This window comes from Temnothorax longispinosus, chromosome 5 (genome assembly GCF_030848805.1).
Source record: "Temnothorax longispinosus isolate EJ_2023e chromosome 5, Tlon_JGU_v1, whole genome shotgun sequence".
In the NCBI taxonomy this organism is placed as follows: Eukaryota; Metazoa; Arthropoda; class Insecta; order Hymenoptera; family Formicidae; genus Temnothorax; species Temnothorax longispinosus.
The window spans coordinates 11,134,088-11,158,853 of NC_092362.1; the positions used below are offsets into that span (position 1 = coordinate 11,134,088).

A 24,766-nucleotide genomic window follows, 5' to 3' on the forward strand; every position below is an offset into this window, starting at 1 on the left:
GAACTTCACTTCGTTTTATTTTATATTGGAGCTTTATTTCAGCGCCCCTTTTACACTCACTAACTTACACTTGTTTTTGCCTTTCACAATTACTATAACTCGCACGCGCTTTGTTATAATGTAAACCTTTGCGACACGACTTACGAGAACGGTCACGGGCAGAGTCTCCGGTGTATTACTCTCCGTCGCGGCTTCTTCGACGGTCCCTTATATTGTTTTGAGTTATGCCCTGTCGGCGCTTTTCCGCCGGGTTCGACGGTCCCCCGAATGAGGTCGGTCAGTGACCGAGCGCATTCGCAATCTCGCTGTACTCCCGCGGTTCCGCGATTGTCGAAATGCGTTGTCGCACACTCCTATGCATCTCGCAATATTGACGCGGAAGCTTGATGAACTTCCGCGGTTCCGCGAATGTCGAAATGCGTTGTCGCACATTCTTATGCATATCGCAATAGTTCGATTGACGCGGAAGCTTGATGAACTTCCGCGTCCGCGTCGGCGTAAATTGAGGAGTCTTTCGAAAGACAATTTCCTCGAAGTCTTTTGAAAGACTATTCTATAATTTTATTATAAATAATTTAATAATTACCCGTTGTAATTTTAGATTACAACACAGTGTATAAAGATTTCTAATACACAATACAAAATAAAGCGATATAAAATGACCCGATATGAAATAAAATGCTACTATTTAAATATAGTTGTATCATTTAAAATACAAAATCGCTCGTATTTTTTAAGATAAAATGTATAATTTAGGGCCTATACGAAAAATCAAGTAAACACAATTCTCGTGTTGTCACGATACAAAAATCATAACATCATAGGTCACATTGTTCGATCGACGGTTGAACATTTTAGTCTATCATTAGTGCGATAACATTTTTTTCATTTTCATGACAATATCTTAGAAAATACAAGCTCCAAATTTTATCCGACTCGTTCAAGGGAAATATAGGCAATTTCTCTTCCAGTTATATGTATATGTTTTAAGGTATAGACAATACACATGTAGGCGGAAGAGAAGCTACCGCCCCTCTCTTGCAAGCAGGGGTGGGTAGGAGTGGACCTCGCTTTGCGTGGAAAGTACAATGCAGAAAACCATTTGCGCGGAGCGAGGTTCACCCCTACTCACCTCCGCTTGCGGGGGAGAAACAGTAGGCCCTTTTTTTAACGTAGGAAAAACTGTCATGAGTACCCCCGCCCTCCGGGGTGGGGCGGGTAGTTATGCCGGACTCTTACCGGCTAAAAAACCTACGTGTGGCCTATCCAGGCTTCTCGGGGGGGGGGGGGGGGAAAGCGCTAGGGAACTTTTCATTACTTCATCCTGAAACGCTCCCACAACCTGACCTCAACCAGGGGTCCCTACTCCCCGAGGACCCCACGAGGGCGGGCAAATACCCCGACCCCTTATGAGGCCCCCGGGCCCCCGCCGCGTGTGTCGATGATGGCGCACAGGGCGGGGCTGCCAGACCTAATTTGCGGCGACGGGGGAGCACAACCCCATCGCCGCGCCCCCTTGGATGTTGTGCGGGGGCGGAGTCGGAGCTCAGGTATCCCCGCTTAAGCCCCGACCCCCGCACGACCCGTGAGGAGAGGAATACGGCCCGGGACCCCGTGGTAAGAAGAACCGGGCCACCCCCCCTCCGGGCCGCGGCTCAGAGAACTCGATTCTGAGACTTAAGCCCCGAAAACAGGTCCTCCGGCGGAGCAAAGGGAGCGCTCGTGGCGGAAACCCCGTAGGGGGTCCGCCCAAGCTTCGCCTGCCTAATGTCAGCTGGGAGAGCGGGACGGCCGGGAGTCCAAGGGCTCCCAGGCCATCCCATACCTCCCGCCATCACCCTTCCTGGGATCCGAAGTTACCGTGGGGAAAATGGTCCTCCTTGTTGCCCTCGGAGTCCGCACTTCCCCCCCCCCCACTGCTTACCTTAAGGCGGAAGCACCCAGGCCCCCCCCCCAGCCGGTGCTCAGCTGGCAACCCCGAGTCCGCGCACAGCGGACACCTCGGGGCCGTCGCAGAGCGGCTGCTAGCTCGGTGGCCACTAACACCGCAGCGGTAACATAACCCGCTGCGGTTCACCGAGGAGGTGCACAGGGCTCAGACGTGACCCACGTCCAGGCACCTGTAATACCTAAGGGGCCGGGTCTGGAGCAGCTCCAATCTGGCTCTGCTCCAGCCCACCCTGATCCCTCCCTTGATCGCTTTTATTGCGGCACCCACAGAGCACCGCACCCACGCGATCCCCATTCCTCTGGAAGGACGAAAGATCTCCCCGATCCTCACGTTCACCACCTCACAGTCGCCAGCTGCGGCGATGGCGGCCGCGACTTCCTTCGGGGTGACAGAGTCGTCCCCCCCCCCCCCACGCGCAACTCCACGCATTTGGTGAGCCTGGCGACTCGCACCCTCGAACCCTCCAGCGCAGCGCTAACCCGCTGCGCTAGAAGGTCTTTCTTTTTCGAGCCATCACCAGGGACCTCTATTACGAGGCTCCTAGTGACTCCTCCCCTGCAGCCGACGCTGCTTATTCACAAATTATCCAGGGAGATTTTCTTTTTGGCAGTTTTTAGGACCTCGACATACAAGACCGCTCCGCCCCCAGGGCCGGTGATTGTCACCGCCGCCGTTTTGGACGGAGTCGGCCCCGCAGCCTTGGCCGCGATTTTCCTCCCAGCAGCGCAAGGCACTCGCCGCGTCCCCCCGCCCCCGCCCCCGCAGCGCACTTGCCCTACGGGGGAAGGAGGAGAAGCCACAGCGCCCCCCCCCCACTAGCAACCTTAGCAGCCTCCGCCCCCACCGGCTTCCCTGCAGCAGTAGCCCCTCCCCTGCCTACATGTGTACTGTCTATACATCATGCATATCAGCAAATTACTTCCCTTAGCATTGACACAAATTCGCATATTTTTCAAACTTTTTTTGTTTATAACTTTTAAATAAGCAATGACCGCCGATTAAGTTATAAGGAAAAGTTACTCAGGGTCATGTCCTTGATAACATATTTTAAAATTATGGAAATTGGGGGTGGTTCCCTAATACTAAATATTTACCGCATTTTTTTCTTATTTTTATGATGATATCTTAAAAAGTACAAATGACCGCCAAGTTTTATTAACAGTTTCGGATTTAGGGGGGCATGAATACATAAAATTTACTCTCTGTCAATTGATTTCTTGTATTTCTCTAATTGTGGAGTTTTACTAAAACTTTTATTCATCCTTATTATCACTATCATCAACACTCTCTACAGATTGGTTACAATTATTCGGATGATATTTGATAGAGAAAAGATCAATTTTTTTTAAATGTAAACGCCGTTTGCTTTCTTCCAACACTTTTGAAGCTTTTGAGAAGCATTGTGCGGGTCGGGATGTATCGTTTATAAAGTGTACATGGTGTGAGATAATCCTCCGTTTCACGTGCTTCTACGACAAATATCATCCGAATAATTGTAACCGATCCGTAGAGTGTTGATGATACTGATGACGAGGATAAATAAAAGTTTTGGCACAACAGCTTTTCGTATTTACTTGTAATTTTGTATTTTAAATTATATAACTATATTCAAATAGTGGCATTTTATTCCATATTGGTTCATTTTATATCGCTTTATTTTATAGAATTTATCGTGTAGAATGTATAAAATAATGTTATAAGTTGAATAAAAATTATTTCCAGTTTTGTGTGTAAGTTAAAAAAAAATTGTCTTTTGAAAATGCAAATTTAAAAGAGAAAACAAAATTATTGATAAACTTTTGTTTACATTAACTTTATTTTACACGAATAAACATTTATTGCTAGGTTGCATTAAAAAATTTTAAAAAAGTGCGAGGGATAGGAATTAAACTCGAATGCCGGCAGTGTAGTAGTTGTGCGCTTATATTTTTTTCTCCGAAATGGCTGAGCGTTGCGCCTTATCTTTGCTCAAGTACTCTTCTGGTTTTTTACAATTTTATCGACAAAACTGAGTGAGCACACATGTTTCTTCGCATGTTTACGAGCCGACTCATTTCCGCCATATTGGTCATTATGCCCGTTCCCAATACTAGGTATATAAAAACGTTTTTTAATTCGGTGACCCCAAATCGGCGGCCTCCTCTTGTTAGACTCAGATCGGATTATAACATACACCTGCAAACACATGCCACGAAAACATCGCAGAAGCATCAATTCAATTGTTGGCCGGATCCATCCAGAATCCGTTCGTAGGAATGTACAGACTTACCGAAAATGACAGCGTGCAAGCGCTGCCGAACACGACGAAATAGATATCAGCTAATTTTTTCATAATTTCGAACGAACTCCTAAAGAGTTGAATTGTGAGATATGTAACTACCCAGATAGCAGAGTGCGTCAAATGACGTTATAATGCCGTCAAAGTGACGTCTCTAACAACAATCCGTCACTTTGACTGCACTATATTACACCACTTGACGCCACTCGTGCTATCTGGGTACAATCGTCAAGTTTTGACAATTTACACAGCAAATTTTTGTTGTGCTTATTGCAAGAAACAAAGCAACAAAGTTTACGGCTTTCAATAAAATGTGCCCCAGGATAGTTCCGGATGTATTGAAGAATTGGATCATATATTGAACAAATGTTGACGGCACGCGTTTACCCAATGCGTATTTATCGTTTAGGAACAAGAGAATCTCCAGGACAGTATGCTTACAGTGGATCGTTATGTGATTAATATTGAGCAAAAAGTTCAAGACATTGCCAAGATATTACCATATTTACCATTCAATATTAAGACGGTTTACATACGGCGCAGTACGCCAGAAGGATTTAAAGATTTTCAGGTTTTTTGAAATATAATGCAAAGAGCTCTTTTTTGGTTAGTACAAAACAATTGTTTCCATCAAGATGTTATCGTTGATAATTCAAATCTTTAAAGATTACCAGAGAACAGTGACGTAACATCTCAACTTCAACAAATTAATCTTGAGGAACACTCGACTAACCCTCAAGATGATAACAATAATAATATTGTCCATGAAATCGGTATTTCAGTTATTCCACAAGTCCGCCAAGAACTGCTATTCAAACAATCGTTTCAAACAAAATTCTGATATGGTCAAAAGCTAAGTCAAATCCAATAAATGAGTCTACTGCGATTAAATGTACATCTGTGGATTTCTTTGCATTTCATGCTGTAATTCTTTTTTGGTATCACGAAAATTATTCTTTTTTGCGCAAACTTGACCTAATTTTAATGCTTCATGACGTTGAATGGTATTGAGTGTGGAATAACGGAATCGTTCATTACGTGCGAAACGTTGATCGTTATGTTGTATTAATAATTGTATCACAGATAGTCTTTTTATTATACACATAGAGAGATTAGAGAGATCGCGATCGATGCGCGCAGGCCGATGGACAGAGCCATAAGGGAAGAACGCACGGATTGACAGTACCGAATGGTATTTGTAATCACGCGTTACGCAGACACACTAGACAGGACCGTCTCAAATTTACACGTGATTTAGACGGGTATCCACGTGATTACAACATGATATGGACATGTACAAATACATTGTAACGGCCTAACTTTATCGTCGAGCGCGGACTAGTTCGCCGGATCAGGAGTTCGACTGAAAGGCCCAGAGACAATAATCAGTTTAATTGCATACGTAATGATTTATTCAGTATTAGTCTACAAAACGATGTAAACGCGGTATTCGGTATAACACATCCGGAACGGGCGGGGTTAAACGATATGTTGCGGAACGCGGTATATTACAACGGCGGGATAGTGCAGGCGCACTCGGCGCGGTGCAGCGGGATAGCGAAAACGCGATATTACAACGGCAGGATAGTGCCGGCGCAGTCGGCGCGATGCAGCGCGATAGCGAAACGCGGTATTACAGTAGGTTACGGACCCGGTATATTACAACGGCAGGATAGTGCTTGTGCACTCGGCGCGATGCATCGCGGTAGCGCAAACGCGGTATTACAGTAGATTACGGACTCAGTATATTACAACGGCAGGATCGTGCAGGCGCACTCGGCGCGATGCATCGCGGTAGCGCAAACGCGGTATTGCAGTAGATTACGGACCCGGTATATTGCAACGGCTGGGTAGTGCTTGTGCACTCGATAACGAACGCGACATTACTATCGCGTCTAGCGCGCGTGGGACCGCGGAGTGTATAGCGGAGGATTTCCGAGGCCCCGGGGCGGCGGCAGCGAGAGCCCTCGTTGCGAGGCCGAGCGTGCTCGACCCCGCGTAACCGTGCCGTCGGGGTTGAGGTGATGGAGTGCGGGGACACCTGAGAGCCCTCAGTCGAAACTCGGAGCTCCGAACCTCGTTGGTGTGTCACCCTAGGATGCGTAGGATAGGCTTTCGTCCGGAATAGCGGAATGCTGGAGATCAGACGAAGTGACTTGCTCTCGCCGGAGCGTCGGTTTATATAGCGCTCGGCGCGGTGGGTTCGCTAAGAGGGAGGCCGATCGTCAGGCGAGTCGCGCTGTGGTGGGGCGGCGCGACGCCGCGCGCTCGTCCTCGGTGAGGCTCGGCTCCCGTCGGCGTTCGTCGGAAGACACCGGTGCCGCGCTTGGCCCGCGCACACGGTGCATTTGAATGTAATAAAATGTGGGCGCACCGCGCCCTGGTCTTCGCCCGACTGATCGTCGGTCGGGCGGCATCCGGCGGTTGCTGGCCGGGAATGATGCTTGGCGAACGGAGTGCATCGTTACAACATGACAGAACACATAATTACACAAAGTGTGATAAACACGTATATTATTCCTCAACAGTAATAGACCCAGATGTTCGACAGTTCAACTCTATGAGTGCGATTCACTTGGCGTTTCAAACACTTGGCGCTTCAAACGCTCTTGGAAACATTTCATCCTTGTTGTTTATCAAATATGTTGAACAAGGACAAAATAATGATTCTGAAATGTTTCAAGCATCTAGTAGATAACACCCTATGTCTGTGAAAGAGTTAGATATTTGCAAACAATATTAATTAATCCAATGCTTAATGCACCATATGCAGTGAGACACCCATCCCGACGTCGCTTCACTGAAAAAGGTATTTTAAATTATCAAACTATATCTGGGGCAATCAATCGGTTTCAGCGGCACACGCAGTAGCAGCTACTGTTTGCGTAAAAATAAGTAAAATAGACGAGAAACATGTCGGTTTGGATATCCAAAAAATTGCGCTTGACATCAAGTCGGGGATAATGTTATTTCCGGGGCCCCTCAATTTGATAAGTGTGTTTGATAGGTCTTTCACTGAGAAAAGAATGCCGCAAATCACAATGCGCTACGATGCATAGTTTTCGAAATATTGATTTTTAAATGTAATAATAGCAATATTGTTGTACGGTATTACATGGGTTTGGAAAGTTCACGCATGTACTTTGTAAGGCACACTATGTGTCTAGTTTAAAAGTAGTGGAGCCTCCCCGCAGGGGGGCGGAACCTACTGCCTCCACGCATACACTTTTCGCGCGAAACGAGGTGCCACATGGGTTTGTGGCGTGTTTTATAAACTTGTTTAAGTAGAAATGATATTAAACAATATAAGTTAGAGGTGGTACTGAATTTTTTTAAAGAATTATACCAACTTCTTTTAGAAATTTAGGAACCAGTTTGGCACGGGTATCTTTGTGAGTAATAAACTAAGCGACAAAGTAACAGATTTCGAACCAATAACCTCCAGAATCTGCAAAATTTGAATACATCCTGTGCCACATAACATCACTATAACTCGGCACACACTCCAACGGAGAACAAGAGCGACGAAGAAAAGACCGAATTCTATTTTGAGCTTGAGAAGGCATACGATAGCGCCCCTAGCTTTGACATGAAAATCATCTTGGGAGATTTCAACAACAAGATTGGAAAAGAAAAAGTCTTTCACCCCACAATTGGCATACAGAGTTTACACGACACAAATTACAACAAGTAGTAATGGCGAGCAGTTGATCAATTTTGCAACGACAAAAAGAATAACTATTTCCAGCACTTGGTTCCCACATAAAAATGTTTACAAGGGTACGTGGAAATCATCAGACGGACAAACGGTAAACCAAATCGACCACGTCCTGGTGAATATGAGATATGCAACGCATATAACAGATGTGAGAATCAAAAGAGGATCCAATGTTGATTCAGACCATTATCTAGTATTGGCCAAGATAAGAACTAAGCTGATACACAGGAAAAAAAACTGAGGAAATAGGGAACACCGTATGGAACAGCGAAAAATTGAAAGAAGAAGAGATCAAATACAACTTCAGAGAAAAGGTAGAAAGTAAACTCGCTACATATAACTGGCAATAGAAAGAAAACATAAACCGCTTGTGGAAAAATCTGAAGAACAGTATATTTTATTCAGCCAAGGAGGTGCTAGGAGAAAAACCGAAGAGCCTCAATAATCATTGGTTTGATGGGGAATGCGCGGAAGCGATTAGAACCAAGAACGAAGCTAGGGAAAAATGCATCAGTAAGACACGAATAGGGAGGCAAGAAGGAACGCCAAAAAGCTATTAAGAAGGAAGAAGAAATCATTCTTGAAAGAAAAACTGAAATTCATAGAAAAAGAACGGCTGGACCGGATGCCTAGAAAATTTTACAAGGAAATTAAAAACGCTAAAACAGAATTTAAACCACAATGTAACTTCATAAGAACTTTATCCGGCGACCTGGCAATGTTTGAAGTTGAAAGAGAGAGAGAGAGAGAGAGAGAGAGAGAGAGAGAGAGAGAGAGATTGTGTTGTTCTTTTTTGCGGCCATCTGTGGCGGTTGTAATACAATAGGTCGGGCCGCGCATTCTACGTAGTTCACGGAAAAAGCGCGCGAGCGGCGCCGACAACGTTGCGTCCCAGGCGGCGAGGCGCGTGTTTGCCGCGCATGCTTGAGCATGTTAGGAGGGGCGCGCAGCCCGGCCGAGCAAGCATTCGTTGCTGAGACATCGCGCGTGATACATCGTGCGTTATATCTAAGTTCGATACATAATTGCGTCATCTTTTCGTCTCGTGTCGTTAAGTTGTGAGGTAGCTGAGATCTGCCTCTCCGTGTGCAGTAATAATATAACTATTTCTCATACATCAATCGACGAGATATACGGACAACTACGATCGTCGCTGAGAGGAAGCCAGTGAGATACGTCCCGGCGAGCCATGCCGGCACGTGGAACGAAGGAAGGAAGCCATTTTCTGGAACGTTCGAGGAATCCTGTTCAGGCTGAATACGAGCAGCTACTTCTACATCGAGAGGAAATTTGTCTGTGGCGTGTTCTGTAAGACTAGCTCTAATTATTCATCTGTTTTGCTCACAAGGTAACCAATTATTTAACAATCACGAGTAGAGACGTTAGAAGTTCATCTAACGTTACAATGAAGATCCTGATCAAAGGATCCTAAGCTCATCTGAGGGTTATCCTTGCTAGTCTGAGGAGATATAATAAGTTTCGCGTGTTGAGAGGAAAACATCCTCTCTTATTTCAGGTTTGTGCACAATTTATTTCGAGTCAATTGTATAACACTGAGCTCAGTATAAAAGTCCATTCATTCATTAATTCTTTGATTTCAAATCATTTTATTTCAATGCAAAACTTTACTTCTGTCTTTTGTGAAATTGTTTCATTATAATTGATTCTATTATATCGCTTATCGTTCATTACGTTAGTTTGCGGACATTCGTTACATTCACTTGTATTACGTACTAAATTCGAATGCGTTCTTTACGAAATATATAAATCGTCTCTTGCGTGATTATAAAACTACCGAGTATTCGTTTCCGTGCGTTGCTATAAAAGTTATTTCTCATTGACTTGATAATTATTCTACTAAGTATTTTGCGAATTATTCATTATTTAGGATTACGTTCATGCTGTGGTGATTTAATGTGTCAATCAAAGATTGCATATTACAATATTTAATTCAGTAAATTCAGTGAGAAACTTATTGCTTATGTTTTTGTCGTTGCTCATATTGTACGTATAGCTTATGTTTTAATAATCGCTCGTGATATAGTATAATGCTTTGTTGTGATTCAGATACGAGTTTGGTAATACTCAATCAGTATTAAACTTACAAATAATTCATTTAATAGAAGAATAAGAGTTATTCATTAATTAGAAATAAAAGATTGATGCATTATTTCCCAGATTATATAAATTTTATCTGAAGTGATAATTTTGTAACAATTGATTTATGTTTATGTTTCAAACGATCCTTTCTTTAGAAAAGAACAATTAATTCTGAACTGGAATACGTCAATAGAAATTATATGAGAACATAATATTACCATTTCTTCTTATAATGAATATTTTATTTGATAAAGAAATACCTCAGTAAAACTTAAAAGTATATTTTGCCATAATTGAAAAGAAAGGACTGTTCTATAATAACCGTTTATATGTTCTTTTGTGCATTTATATTACTCATATTGTCTTTTATATTATCTATGTACAATTTTGTTCAAGAATACTGGGAAGGTTTTAGGGCAGTTTCCCTTCTCCTATGCAACAAATGTTGGTATTCTTTGTATAGGTCTGCCCAATCTAGCCATTTTAAATTACATAAATTACTAAACGCAATCTCTCTCTCAATAAACGGATTCTTTTTATTTGTTCCTTCCTCATCTAATTCTAGAGTTCAGGCTTGTGCGCGAGCTTGTACAAACAGGCAACAAGTCAGGAAGAAATAATACAAAGACGGCTGGAACATTTTACGGATACCTTCGCGGTACCGGAGAACGAAAAGGACAATACACAGGCGTATAGCACCTTACGGGAGTACGCCCATCTTCCAACAATAACGGACGTCAAGGAGGTAGTAAAGTCCTTAAGGGATTATAAAGCACCAGGGATGGATACGATTACCGGAAAAATGTTGAAAAACACGGGTAACGCAGCGAAGTTCTGCACCGGCTGGTAGAGCTCATCTGGCAGGAGAAAGGCCCAATCCCGGAGGACTGGATGGTAGGCTTGATCAACCCTATCCCTAAGAAGGGAGATTTGACAGAATGCCAGAACTACAGAGCAATCACTCTCTTAAGCACAGCATATAAGATAACCACGTACGTAAAAAGCTGGAAGACATATACGAGAGGGCGATGGGTGAATATCAGTGTGGCTTTAGGAAAAGAAGGTCAACTTTGAACCAACTGTATAACCTGAGACTTACCCTAGAGAAGCTGTGGGAATACAATATCCTGTCGTATTACCTATTTGTGGACTTCAAAACGGCTTACGACGGTATCATAAAGGCAGAGATATGGAGTTAGCAGAACTGGGAGTGATACGGGCATACAGACATATGATGGAAGGCTCCAAGGGTAGAGTTAGAGTTAACGGCAAATTGTCAAGTATCTTTACGATAAGTAAAGGTGTTAAGCAAGGCGACGGACTAGCCCCAGTCCTGTTCAATCTAGTCTTGGAAGCGGTCATAAAGAGAGCAAATGTCAAAAGAAACGCCTCATTTCTATACCAGAGCTACCAGATCCTTGGATATGTAGACGACTTGGACATAGGAAGAAGCCTAAAAGCAATAAAGGAGGCTTTGAGCCATAGAGAGAGAGAGGCTAAGAGAGTGGGGCTGGAGGTAAATGCGGATAAGACTAAATTCATGATCATATCTAGACTCTAGGCAATTTTAGTAGGAGGCTAGGACAAAAACTAAATATAAGATCACATTCCTTCGAGATCGTCAAAGAATTCATCTACCTGGGATCAGTCATTACAGCAGACAACAATGAATCTACAGAAGTTAAACGAAAGCTAATGAAGGCAAACAAAGCGTATTTCAGTCTTATCTCTCTATTAAAATCCAAAGAGTTGACAAGAACCTCTAAAACCACAATATACCCTGGCCCTTATTAGGCCCATTGTAACATACGGTTTGGAATGCTGGACGTTAAAGGACTCAGATGCAATAAACCTGGGGGTATTCGAGAGAAGAATTTTGAGAAAGATTTTTGGTGCAAACAAGATCAACGAGAACGAACATAAGAGAAAAACTAACAAAGAGTTGTATTAACTTTACAACGACTCTGCTATAGAGACGCACATTAGAATAAGAAGACTGAGATGGCTGGGACACGTGAACAGAATGGAAGAATCTGACCCTTGCAGGAGAATACTGCACAATGACATTCATGGCACGAGACCGAGAGGCAGACCGAGGCCCACTTCTAACGTCCTCCTTAGAAAGAAACGAAGAGTGAGTTAATCTAAAGTTCAAAGTTAACCGACACTTGTGAAACTGGGCCCGAGAAACCGATGGTGGAGATCAGTACTGGACGATTTAAAAAAGCTGAGGATAGAGAACTGGAAGACTAAATCAAGGGACTGTGAGAGCTGGAGGCGAATTCTCTATGAGGCCAAGGACCTCCTTAGGTCCGGAAAGCCGTAGATAGATAGATTACAGAGAGCCAGGCGGTCGTATATTGCGAGACAAGATCGTATAGTGTATGTATGTCCGGAAGCTAAATTCAATACGAGTGAAGCTAAAGATGAACTTCGGAATAAGGATGAAAGTTGGAAAAATCCTTTTAATCAGCTTCATGATCATTGGCAACTTGATATGAACTTAGTAAAGCCCGACGAAAGCGCAAATAAAGCGCAACAAAAATGTAGAGATTTATCAATGTGAGTGGATGGAATTAATACGCATTGCACCAAATAAACTTTCAGCAGATGTTGATTTAGAAAATTGAGAAATTGACCTCACACATGATTGAGGTGTTATATTTCTAAATTATAATTATGAAGCAGCTTTTCAGTTTGTAAAAAATGAGCAACTACTGACGACGTCGCAGTTCGGGGAGATGACACAATATCAGTTTGTTTAAATCTCAAGCAACAACTTGTTTTAGATTACTTGAACAATCAGATTAATGGACGCACTTGGTCAAAATTGGTTATTATTCAAAGTAGCGCTTAAACTGGCAAAAGTTGCGTAATACATGAAATAGTTCGAAAAATTAAATCAAAACAAGTAGAAACTTGCACATTGCTTTTTCATAGTTTTTAAGTGTGCAAGTAGAAACCTGCACGTTGCTTCCTCTATGATGAAGGCCGGTTTTTTATGCATATTTATTAGTATATATTTATTAATTTGACTTTCTCATAGAGGAAGCAATGAACAGGTTTCTACTTGCACACTTAAAAACTATGAGGAAGCAATGTGCAAGTTTCTACTTGCACACTTTTTTTATTGTAATAAAGCTTTATTGCAACTAATATCCTGTTATACTAATATCTGTTATACTCTTACAAAAATCAATTAAATAATTAATGTTTTTACTAAAATGATCCCTACTAATTGCGGATATATATTATTTCTATTATGTTCAATACCAACCTTCTTTTAATAATACTTTATATAAAATTACATGTATAACTTATACATGTAACTTTTTGTTCGAAAGTGGACCGAGCCCGCGAGCGAAGGCTCGAACCGCGAATGGTACCGAGACAAAAGTAAAGTAAAGTTGACGGACAAGTTGGTTTATTACAATAATTACAGTATTTACAATATTTACAAAACGCAGGATCGCGAATAGAACGGATGGTAGATCAATTCCCGAGAAAGCGCAAGCGAAAGAGCGAGCAACTCGAATTATTAAGCGATTGAGCGAGCAAGCTTTAAGCGCAAGCGAAAGAACGAGCGAGCAATTCGAACTATTAACAGCGACAGTAACTCGTTAAGTAGCAGAAAACGACTGGCCCCGTTGCCAAGGGCGCGCGTCCTTTTAAGCTCTCGGGGGCTTGTCGCAAATTCGAGACTTTTCAAACACACGCTTCACCGAGAGAAGTCCCGGATAGATCCGTGGTCGACAATTATAAACAGATGAAACAAAGCAAACACGCGAAGACCATTCGCTCGGCAATGCTTTGTTTCCACTGTTTATTCGTTAGGTCGTTACGCCGAAAGTCACGGCGATAAGAACGCTCGAGTCTCGGTGCTCGCAATTGCAGTGCTGAAAACCTATTTTATTATTTCGACTCCGATATCGATAGGAACGTTTAAGCAATCTTAAACACTTTTGAAGCAGAAATTTTTAACTCCTTCATCGATCCTCGCAAAATTCAAAACAATCTTCCTTTAATGATAATCTATATAAAATTACATGTACATCTTATACACTTTTTAAGTAGAAATCGGTAATTTCTTCACCGATCCTCACCAAATTCAAGAAAAAACTAAAGAATATAACAGAATTAGAAATAACACGATATCTCAAAAGTTAAAGCAACCACAGACATTTCACCAAATATTATAGACCTTTGATCTCGTATAAAGCTGGGTCTAATCAACCAAATCTTAAAGAATTATATATGAAATAGGGTTAGAAAAGACTGAAGAATATAATAGAATTAGAAATAACCCAATATCTCAAAATTTGCGGAAGTTAAAGCTACCAACAAACATTTCTCAAAAAATCAAAATTTTGTATAAAGAAAGAACCTTTTTACCGATTATCACCAAATTCAATACCCCAACCTTCTTTTAATGATACTCTATATAAAATTACATGTATAACTTATACATGTAACTTTTTAAGCAAAAATCGGTAACTTCTTCACCGATCCTCGCCAAATTCAATACCTTCCTTAAATGATATTTTATCCATCAAATAACTTACACATTTTTTAAGCAAAAATCGTTACACATTTTTTAATCAGAAATCGGTAACCCTCTCACCGATCCTCGCAAAATTTAAAACAACCTTCCTTTAATAATACTCTATATAAAATTACATGTACATTTTATACACTTTTTAAGCAGAAATCGGTAATCCCTTCACCGATCCTCGTCAAATTAAATAACAATCTTCCTTTAATGATACTCTATCCATCAAATAACTTAGGGTAGATCGAGGCGAATCGGATCAATATAAGTTTTAAGACAGTTTTCGTTAATGTTTTATTTCAAACGAGCTATTTTATCGTGCTAATTAGTAATCCGATTCGCCTCAGTCTACCCTATACATTTTTTAGGCAGAAATCGGTAACCCTTTCACCAATCTTCGCCAAATTCAAAACAACCTTTTTTTTATTGCGGAGAAATCTTTGACTACTGGGATCTCAGGCCGAAGCCCGATTTGCCCAGTAGTCCCTTCAAGAAGAAGGAAATTCAAAACAACCTTCCTTTAATGATATCTTTTGTATAAGATTACATGTATAACTTGTCCACTTTTTAGGCAAAAATCGGTCACTTCTTTACCGATCCTCAAAAAATTCAAAATTTTATAAAAAAAGAACCCTTTTACCGATTATTGCCAAATTCAAAGTACCAACTTTTTTTAATGATGCTCTATATATAATTACATGTACAACTTATACCTGTAACTTTTTGAGCAGAAATCGGTAACTCCTTTATCGATCTTCGCCAAATCTTAAAGAATTATATATGAAATAGAGGTAGAAAAGACTGAAGAATATAATAAAATTAGAATTAGTCCAATATTTTAAAATTTACAAAAGTTAGAGCAACCACGGACATTTTTAAAAAAATTCAAAATTTTTTTAAAAAAGAACTTTTTACCAATCATCGCCAAATTCAATACCAACCTTCCTTAAATGATACTCTATCGATTAACCCTCCGAGAACACTCCTATTTTTTTTATTTACGGAGGACACTCTGGGTCAATCTGACTCTACACACACTTTGATCGTCCACCATTTTAAATTGACAAGTGCAATCAGCTTGACCCATGAGTGTTCTTTAAAAAAAAACGTAATTTACAAAAAAAATTTAATTTTTTTATTTTAATATTTTTGGCTAAAAATGACAAAAAAAACAGGGTCAAATTGACTCTGTGTTCTCAGAGGGTTAAAAAAAAAACAACCCGATATCTCAATTATTGCGGAAGTTAGAGCATACAACCGCGGGCATCAAATCCGTACATACACACATACATACACACATACGGACATTTTTTTTAATGCAATATTTCGACGTTTTAGAACACTCTGAACATATTAGCAACAAAAACTCAAAAAACATTCTTTTCTTTGGTTTCTTCATTAAACACAACTTTATACGCAATCAAAGGTTCATATACGAAACTTACTAAAACAAAGCTTCCTCTATGAGGAAGCAATATGATGAGGAAAATGTAAGTTTGATGGCTCCAACTGGTGTGGCAGCAAATAATATTAATGATGCTACGATTCATTTAGCACTCCAATTATTTATCAATAAGACAGAGAAATAATGAAGAATTTAAAGGAAAGGCTCTGATAAAGTGACAAAAAGAGTTTTCAAACATAAAATTTGTAATGTGAATGTTAGGTTTGAATACATTGAGGCAAATTGATCAACGACTCCGCCAGGCTAAACCAGAATACAGTGAGTATCCATTTGAAGATATAACGGGGATATAACGGTGTATCTTTGTAGAGATTATAACCAATTGCCACCAGTATCTGAAATCGCAAAATCAGATGCTAAAATCAACCAATCTGAAGGCAATGGAAGGAAAAGCAATTTATTCACAATTTAATAAAGTATCTTTTTTACAATAGTCATGTGCAATTTTTTAACAATAGTCATGCGCCAACAAGGGAAAAAGCAATTAATGTTTAGATGTGTTTTGCAAAACATCATGAGTAGAGTCACCCTAAATGATTATAAACTTTTACATACTTGATTCATTAGTTTTTGTAATCACAGTAGTTTCAAAAATACAGTAAGAATAATGCATCACGCAATGTAAGCATCACGTAATGATGCTATATTAGACGATGATCGTAAATTACGCGAAACTGGAACTTTAGTGACTGTCATCAATGCAATTCGCAATAACCAAACAGCACGTTTTGCTTCTGTCAATGACGCTCAAGCATGCCAGCAAAATTGATTTTATCTATTGAAACTCGGATAATTTTACAAAGAAATTGGAATGTGTCGAAAGGTTTCTGCAATGGAACGTTTGAAACGATCATTGACATCGTTTATAACCCGAATGTAGAAATCGAAGAATACAGTGAATGTATGCCGGTATTTATATTATAATGGTTTGACGGTAGCTCAACATTTGCCAAAGATGCGACATCAGTTGTCCCATATACCGTGTCTTTCAAAAAGAATAATGTCAGCTGCTCTCGACGCCAGTTTCTTCTCACCTTATACGGTCAGCATTCGTCAATCGCAAGGATAAATGATAGACAAAGCTGTTGTTGACATCGTATTCTCAGAATACGCACTTGCTCTTGGATATGTCTTTCGCGTGTTAAATCACTAGAAGCCATTGACTATTGACCCATCTTTTGTATTTACACGCTTGCAAGCTGTGAATAATTCGAGAATAATGGATTTGAAGCATAGGGAAATTGAAAGACTAAAGAATTTATAATTTTATATTAGCTGGTTACCCGGGCTTCGCCCAGGAGTCGATTTTCTTTAAACGACTTCATTTGTGTTTCAATATCCTTAATCGAAAAAAATTCCTTTATCAGGCAATTGCAAAGAATCCTTTATATTTATTTTTATTCAAATTTTAATATATTTATTTATTATTAATTAAATTATATTCAAAATTGCACAATATTTTTTATTCAATATAATTATATTAAATAATTGTACAATTATTATAAAATAAAAATTATTAATAATAGACATTTAACAATAGACTTTACAATTTTCTTTACATTTTGTCTTTTTTACAATTTATTCATCTTATTCTTCTTATTATCTTACCGATAAATCGGTAGATTAATGTAAAAGCATTCCCCGGAAAATTCTATCTCTGTTTCATATATAATTCTTTAAGATTCGGTCAATTATTTCCCGAAAAATTAGAAAAATTAGAAAAATCGGTTTCCACAAAATCGGTAACGAAAAACTATACACGTGATGGCACTCCCCGGAAAATTCTACCCCTATTTCATATACATATACCACTTTAAAATTTAGTCCACTAACGGATGAATAGTTAAGCACACATACATACACACCAATCTACAAAAATACTATAAAATGAAAAATATCATTTTTTTATCGAGTGAAGTTCAATTCCATCGTATACAATTCTTTAAGATTCACTCAATTATTTCCTAAAAAATTGGAAAAATTTTGTAACTAATTTCCAAAAAGATCGGTAACGAAAAATTATACACTTTATGGCACTCCCCGGAAAATTCTATCCCTATTTTATATACAATTCTTTAAAATTCGGTCAATTATTTCCCGAAAAGTTGGAAAAATTTCGGATACCGGTTCCCAAAATGATCGGTAACGAAAAACTATACACTCTATAACACTCCCCGAAAAATTCTACCCCTATTTTATATACTTTTGGTAAAAATTCGGTCGAATAGTTTAAGAGTGTATAAAGAACAGACATACAGACATTCTATTTTATATAGATAGATAGATTATATTGTTGTAAAATAATAATAATGCTGTAAACATTTTTTATGATACTGTTGTAAAATAATAAATAATGTTGCAAACGTTTTTTCTGTCATTCTATTGTGAAAAGAAACTTTGCTCGTTCGCTCCGCTATATTTTTTGTTTGTCACGCGTGTCAGACATATCTAATATTTCCCTAATCCCTGAAATTTCTATTTATCAAAAAATCATAAGTTTTTAAATGTCTTGTTAAAGATAAGATTCGATTGAATTTGAGATTCTCAAATATCACGAATCCTTGAATTTTTATATAAAATTAATTTCACAGAACTTTACATAACTATATTCTGTGGCGATTTGTCATGTCGGTTATGCCTCATATGATCGATGAATATCAGCAGAAACGAATCGAATTTCGCAAGATCCTTTTGGGTATTCTTAGTGAAAGGAATAGATGGTCGCAATGCGTTGAGTGGACTAATAAGAAACTCGGGATGGCGGTAGGAGCTCTTTTTATAAGCGAAAATTTTAATCACGAAAGTAAGGTGAGTATTTTCCATTTCAGAAATAATAGCTACAACGAATTCTTTTTGCTCTGTGGGTCGAAATGTAGTCTGGTTTTCAGGAGACTGCTTTAAAAATGATTCGGACAATTCGCGAAGCTTTTAACGAACTGTTGGTCGAAAATCATTGGATGGATGACGAGACTCGGGCAGTGGCAAAGAAAAAGGCTGATTCAATGAACGAGCGAATTGGATATCCCGAATTTTTGAAAAATCCACATGAGCTCTCTGAGGAATATAAAATGGTAATGACATCGATATTATCATTTCTACAAAATATTATATTTTACTATTCTAATATCAAATATATAAAAAAATTTGTTATGTCCTGTGGACTCCACGATTTCTCTTTTTCGCGGAAATTTCCTAAAATCCAGAATAGCCTTTAAGATTAAAATAAGTAACCGAGCACTTACGGTTATCCATCGGCAAGTAAGCTCAATATAATTTCGACATTTTCAATTTTCCTATCGACACTTTCTATTTTTTCCTTCATGTTTGCTTACGTGTCTAAACAAGATCGAGAAATCGAGAGGAAACTTCCAGGTAATGAAATCCAAACAAACAAGGCATATACGACTGTTTGGAAAATCGGTCTGGATCGGTGAAATAAGGTGTTCACTCACTTGGCTACAGTTTTCTTCTCTTGAACTAATATATTTATCGAGTTATACATAATTACCTCTATGATTCACATGGATACAAGTATACTCGTGATCAGCTGTGTATCGTCCATCCTTAGGCTTTTATGGCTCGATACGAACTACTTCCGTTTCGCACCACACAGCGCTCCCCAGTCGCGCGACACGCACTCACACACTCTCGCGCATACATCGCCGCACATCAGCTGATCACGTGGAGCGGAGAAATTACTCATATTCCAACACACCTCCTTAATTTATACGCCACACAGTCTTATACTCGCAATACCTTTTATTTCATAATACAAAGTCTGATTCAAATCAAAATTAACGTTTTTTTTTTTTTTTTAATTTCGACAAACTTAAATTCAAATAATTCTTAATAAATTTCTAAATTTCTCAAACTTAACTTTCTTCGATATATTTTGAATTTTTAGTTAAGTTTCCAAATTTTGCTATCGCAATTACACCTGAGTTATCCTCAAATATTTTGATCGGTTTTTCAATTTTTACTTTAAAATCAATCAATAAATTTTTTACTACTTTAATCTCACTTACAAGTTCAGACAACGCCACATATTCAGCGGCGGTGGAGGATTTCGTTACACTGCCCTGTTTTCGGGATTTCCAATGTATCACGTTTCCAGATAATCTAATAACATAGCCTGTTGTCGACTTACGATCTAACTTATCGCCTGCCCAGTCAGCATCCACAAAACAGTCTAGAATTTCTGCATTTAAATCTCTTCTATAAGTTAGTTTCAAGTCTTTTGTCAAATACAAATATTTCAATATTCTTAATGCATATTTATAATGCGTCTCATCATAACTATTTTGAAATCTACTGAGATAGTTTACACTATAACTTATCTCGGGTCTCGTGCCTGTACTTATATACAGCAACGCTCCGATTATATTTCTATATTTTATATTCTCGGGTACTGACTGCGCGGGTTCAACGCTCAAATTTTGCTCCATTGGAGTTTGGTACAATTTTGCATGTTCTAAATTATACTTAACTGCTAGTGACTTGATATATTCACTTTGGTCTAGTGTCATTTCACCATTCTTTTGATCATATTTTATTCTTATGCCTAAATATTTTTCTACTTTTCCTAAATCTTTCATGGAAAATCTTTTTGACAAACCCTTTTTTATTTCATCAATTCTTTTCTTATTTTTCCCACAAATCAAGAGATCATCAACAAATAATATTATAAAGATTGTTCCATCTTCACTAATATACAAGCAATAATCATTTTCGCTTCTCTTAAAACCTAAACTTTGGATATGCTCATCAAAACACTCATACCATTGTCTCGGGCTCTCTCTCAAACCATATAACGCTTTGATTAATTTGCACACTTTACTTGACCCATCTTCAAATCCGGGTGGTTGTTTTACATAAACTTCCGATTTCACGCTCCCATTTAAAAATGCAGTCTCAACATCCATTTGTTCAATATACATTCCGACCTGACAACAATATGCAAGTAATAATTTCAACGTTTGTACTTTCGCTACTGGCGAATATAAATCTTCTAAAATTTCGTCTTGTTGAAATCCGCGAACAACTAATCTCGCTTTTTTACTCTCATCGGATTTGTTCGTAAATACCCATTTTAACTCTAATGCTTTTACACCCCCTGGTTTTTCAACAAGAATCCAAGTCTTATTTTTATTTAAGCAGAACATCTCTCTATTCATTGCTTCTAGTCATAATTTACTTTCATCGCTATTTACCGCTTCAGCGTACGTTAGTGGATTTTTCGCACTTACTACATGAACATATGCAATTTTTGTTGCAATTGGATTTCCGTATCTCTCGGGTTTTTTCCTATCCCGCTTTGATCGTCTCGATTCATCATCTAAATAGTCTAAATCATCACTTCGATCCGAAATGTTACTTAGCTTTCTAGTATCTCTCTGATTATTAACATTAAGCCTATTGTTATTAACAATTTCTCTCTGAACCTTTTCTTCCTCGGAATTTTCTATTTCGCTATTTTCAAAATTTTCATTAAATTTATTCTCGGACTCACTATCATTTATCTCTGGATCACTAAAACCTACTAGATTTTCTTCGTTTTCAACAATTTCTACATTTCGTGTTTTTATAATTTTATTATCAACCAGAATTCTATATCCATTTCTTTCATAACCTACTAAAATTCCTACATCTGCTTTCCGATCCCATTTTGAATCTCTCTTAACCTCGGGAACTCGGGCAAAAACTTTGCTTCCATACACCTTTAAATTTTTAATATTCGGTTTTTCATTGAGTAAAATCTCAAATGGCGTTTTGCTTTCAATAGTATTTGTAATAGTTCTATTTCTTAAATACGCGGCTGTTTTAATAACTTCTGGCCAATACTTTCTCGGTAAATTTGACTCTTGTAAAAGACATCGTGCGGAATTCATTATAGATCGGTTGTACCGCTCTGCTGTTCCGTTCAGCTGATGCGTGTACGGTGGACAAGTATCTAGAATTATCCCTTTTTCATGTAAAATTTTATTCATATCATTATTAATAAATTCGCGCCCGTTATCACATCTCAGTTTCTTAATCTTTTTACCAGTAAGATTTTCAACTAAATTCATAAAATTTTCAAAACTTTTAGTCACTTCATTTTTATTTTTAATTGGATAAACTACTGCGCACTTACTGTAATCATCTATGAATGTTACAAAATATTTGGATCCGTCATAGCCCGTCGTGGTATGCGGTCCATTTACATCGGTGTGAACTATTTCTAAAATCTCTTGCGCTCTGTATCTATTATTTTCAAATTTTAGGTTGTGCATTTTATTTTGCAAACATGTTCCGCATTTTAAATGAATTTGTTCTAAACTCTCGGGCATTCCATCAACTAATTTTTCTTTGCACATTTTGTTCAAGTACTGGAAATTTACGTGACCTAACAATCTATGAAATTTTTCCTTTTGTGTCATTTGCTCAATATTTCCTACATATGAATCGGATTTACTACTGTAACTCTGGATCTTATACAGTCCATTATTTTTCACTTCAATTCCTATTAATTTTCCACTTTTATTATAAATTTTTGCATTACTACCAACAGATACTATTTTATTCCTATCAGTGACTTTTGCAAAGCTAATTAAATTCTTGTTCATTTCTCTGACATAGTAGACATTAATCAAATTAATTTTCATTCTTTTTTCATTAATTTCAAAGTATGTAATAACATTTCCTACTTTCGTACCATCTAAAGTCCTACCATCACCTACTTTTACTTTAATTGGATTTTTCAAAACAAAAAATTCATCAAAAAACTTATCATTATTTATAATGTGATCTGAACATCCGCTGTCCAAGATCCATTCAATGTCGCATTTTTCGCTCGCGTAAGCCGCGGTCTCGGGTTCGTTCCCGGACTCGGGTGCACGTGCGCGTTTACATTCTACCTGCGCCAGGAAGGTTGCCGAAGAGTCGTTGTCTCTCTCAGAGTAGTGGCCCGCTGCTCCGCCGCGCTGCTGCCAACTCCCTCTCCTGCCGCCACGACCGCCCCCCCTCGCAGGGCCTCTGGTCTGCTGGTACGGCTGCTGCTGCTGCTTGTGCGCACCTCCTTGCGCTGGCGCCCCTCCATGGTTGCCGCCATGGTTGCCACCTCTGCCGCTTCCGTTTCCGGCTTGCCACGTGTTTCGGCAATCTCTTTTGTAATGGCCGAATTTTCTACAATTATGACATGCTCCATTTCTTTTTTCAGTGTTGAATGCACTATGCTTCCCTTTTCCATGGTCGCTCCGGCTTGACTCCCACATGGATATTTTACTTTTCAGGAACTCACATGTCCTCTCTTACTCTGGTTGTGAATCAATTATGTCGGCAAAATGGAACATTGATTCGGGCAATGTTTTCAGTAAATAGTCTAATTTTTCTCTTTCATTTATATTAGCACCTGCACTTTTTAACTCATTGATCAACTTTTCAAATTCGCAAAAAAATGCGCTCGCGTTGTCAAAATCACGCAGACTCAGTCTGTTCAATTTGCTTCGTACATTAAGCTGCAGGGCTGTAGATTCTCGTAGATACAGCTGATCAAATTTCTTCAATATTGCTTGGGCCGTAGTTTCGCCTCGCACAAATTCAAGTTGGTCGTCGGTGACACTGCAATAAATGATGTTTCTTGCTCTGAGATCTTTCTTCTTCCACTCAGCTTCTTCTTCATTTGTTCTATCACGTGTCGCTGGTTCGAGACACTCTTTGTACTCCAGAAATAATAAAATTCTGTGTTTCCAAATGCTGTAGTTACTCCCACTAAATCTTGGGATCTTGAATTCGTCATTTGACGCCATTTTGATTTCTTCTTGTTCAATTTTAATTTTGACTCTGGATCTCTCTGAATCTTCGATCTCGTGCTTCAGTATACAGATTTTCTCAATCTCTTTTCTGAACAATTTCTTTAAATATTTTCTTAACTTTTTCAGTTTCTCTTCTGATTCTTCCTCCGAGTGTTCTTTCTCACTTGATTCAATTTCACTTTCATTCGGTTCCTTCTTTCCGAAAAATTCGAAAGCACGTGTTAGCATAACCTTTTTCACTCGCAACCACGCTCTGCTACCATGTTTGGAAAATCGGTCTGGATCGGTGAAATAAGGTGTTCACTCACTTGGCTACAGCTTTCTTCTCTTGAACTAATATATTTATCGAGTTATACATAATTACCTCCATGATTCACATGGATACAAGTATACTCGTGATCAGCTGTGTATCGTCCATCCTTAGGCTTTTATGGCTCGATACGAACTACTTCCGTTTCGCACCACACAGCGCTCCCCAGTCGCGCGACACGCACTCACACACTCTCGCGCATACATCGCCGCACATCAGCTGATCACGTGTAGCGGAGAAATTACTCATATTCCAACAACGACTACGTTTTTATCAACTTTGTCTGATCTATAACTATAAACCTGGCGACATGGCGCGCCAAGAAGCTCTTAAATTAAAAAAAAGTTCAACAGAAAATTTTATTATATTGAACGAGCTGTCTCGACAGATAAAAACACAGTCTGGGACGTGCGTTTCTAAAAATCCTGTAACTGTTATAAGCATGTAACGGAAATAAAGATATAAGACTATGGGTTGTCTGTTTACACAAAAACAAGGTTGTGAGATAAACCAAGAACCCAGAGCTATAATAAAAGAGAGACCGGCGATAATTAAAAAATGGATAAGTCACTGGAAAAACCGATAGCTTAAACCTCCAAAAT

General features: G+C 39.0%; 1 protein-coding gene across 11 annotated transcripts in view; it reads left to right on the forward strand.

The window, feature by feature from the left end:
* The window catches only part of LOC139813865 (neprilysin-1), a 268,145-nt gene that overhangs the window by 156,244 nt on the left and 87,135 nt on the right, over window positions 1-24,766 (forward strand). For all 11 annotated transcript variants that reach the window (XM_071779670.1, XM_071779664.1, XM_071779666.1 and 8 more), the window contains 2 exons: window positions 18,653-18,869; window positions 18,950-19,132. In XM_071779670.1, the coding sequence (XP_071635771.1) occupies window positions 18,653-18,869; window positions 18,950-19,132 (400 nt within the window). The remainder of the gene's footprint in view (window positions 1-18,652; window positions 18,870-18,949; window positions 19,133-24,766) is intronic.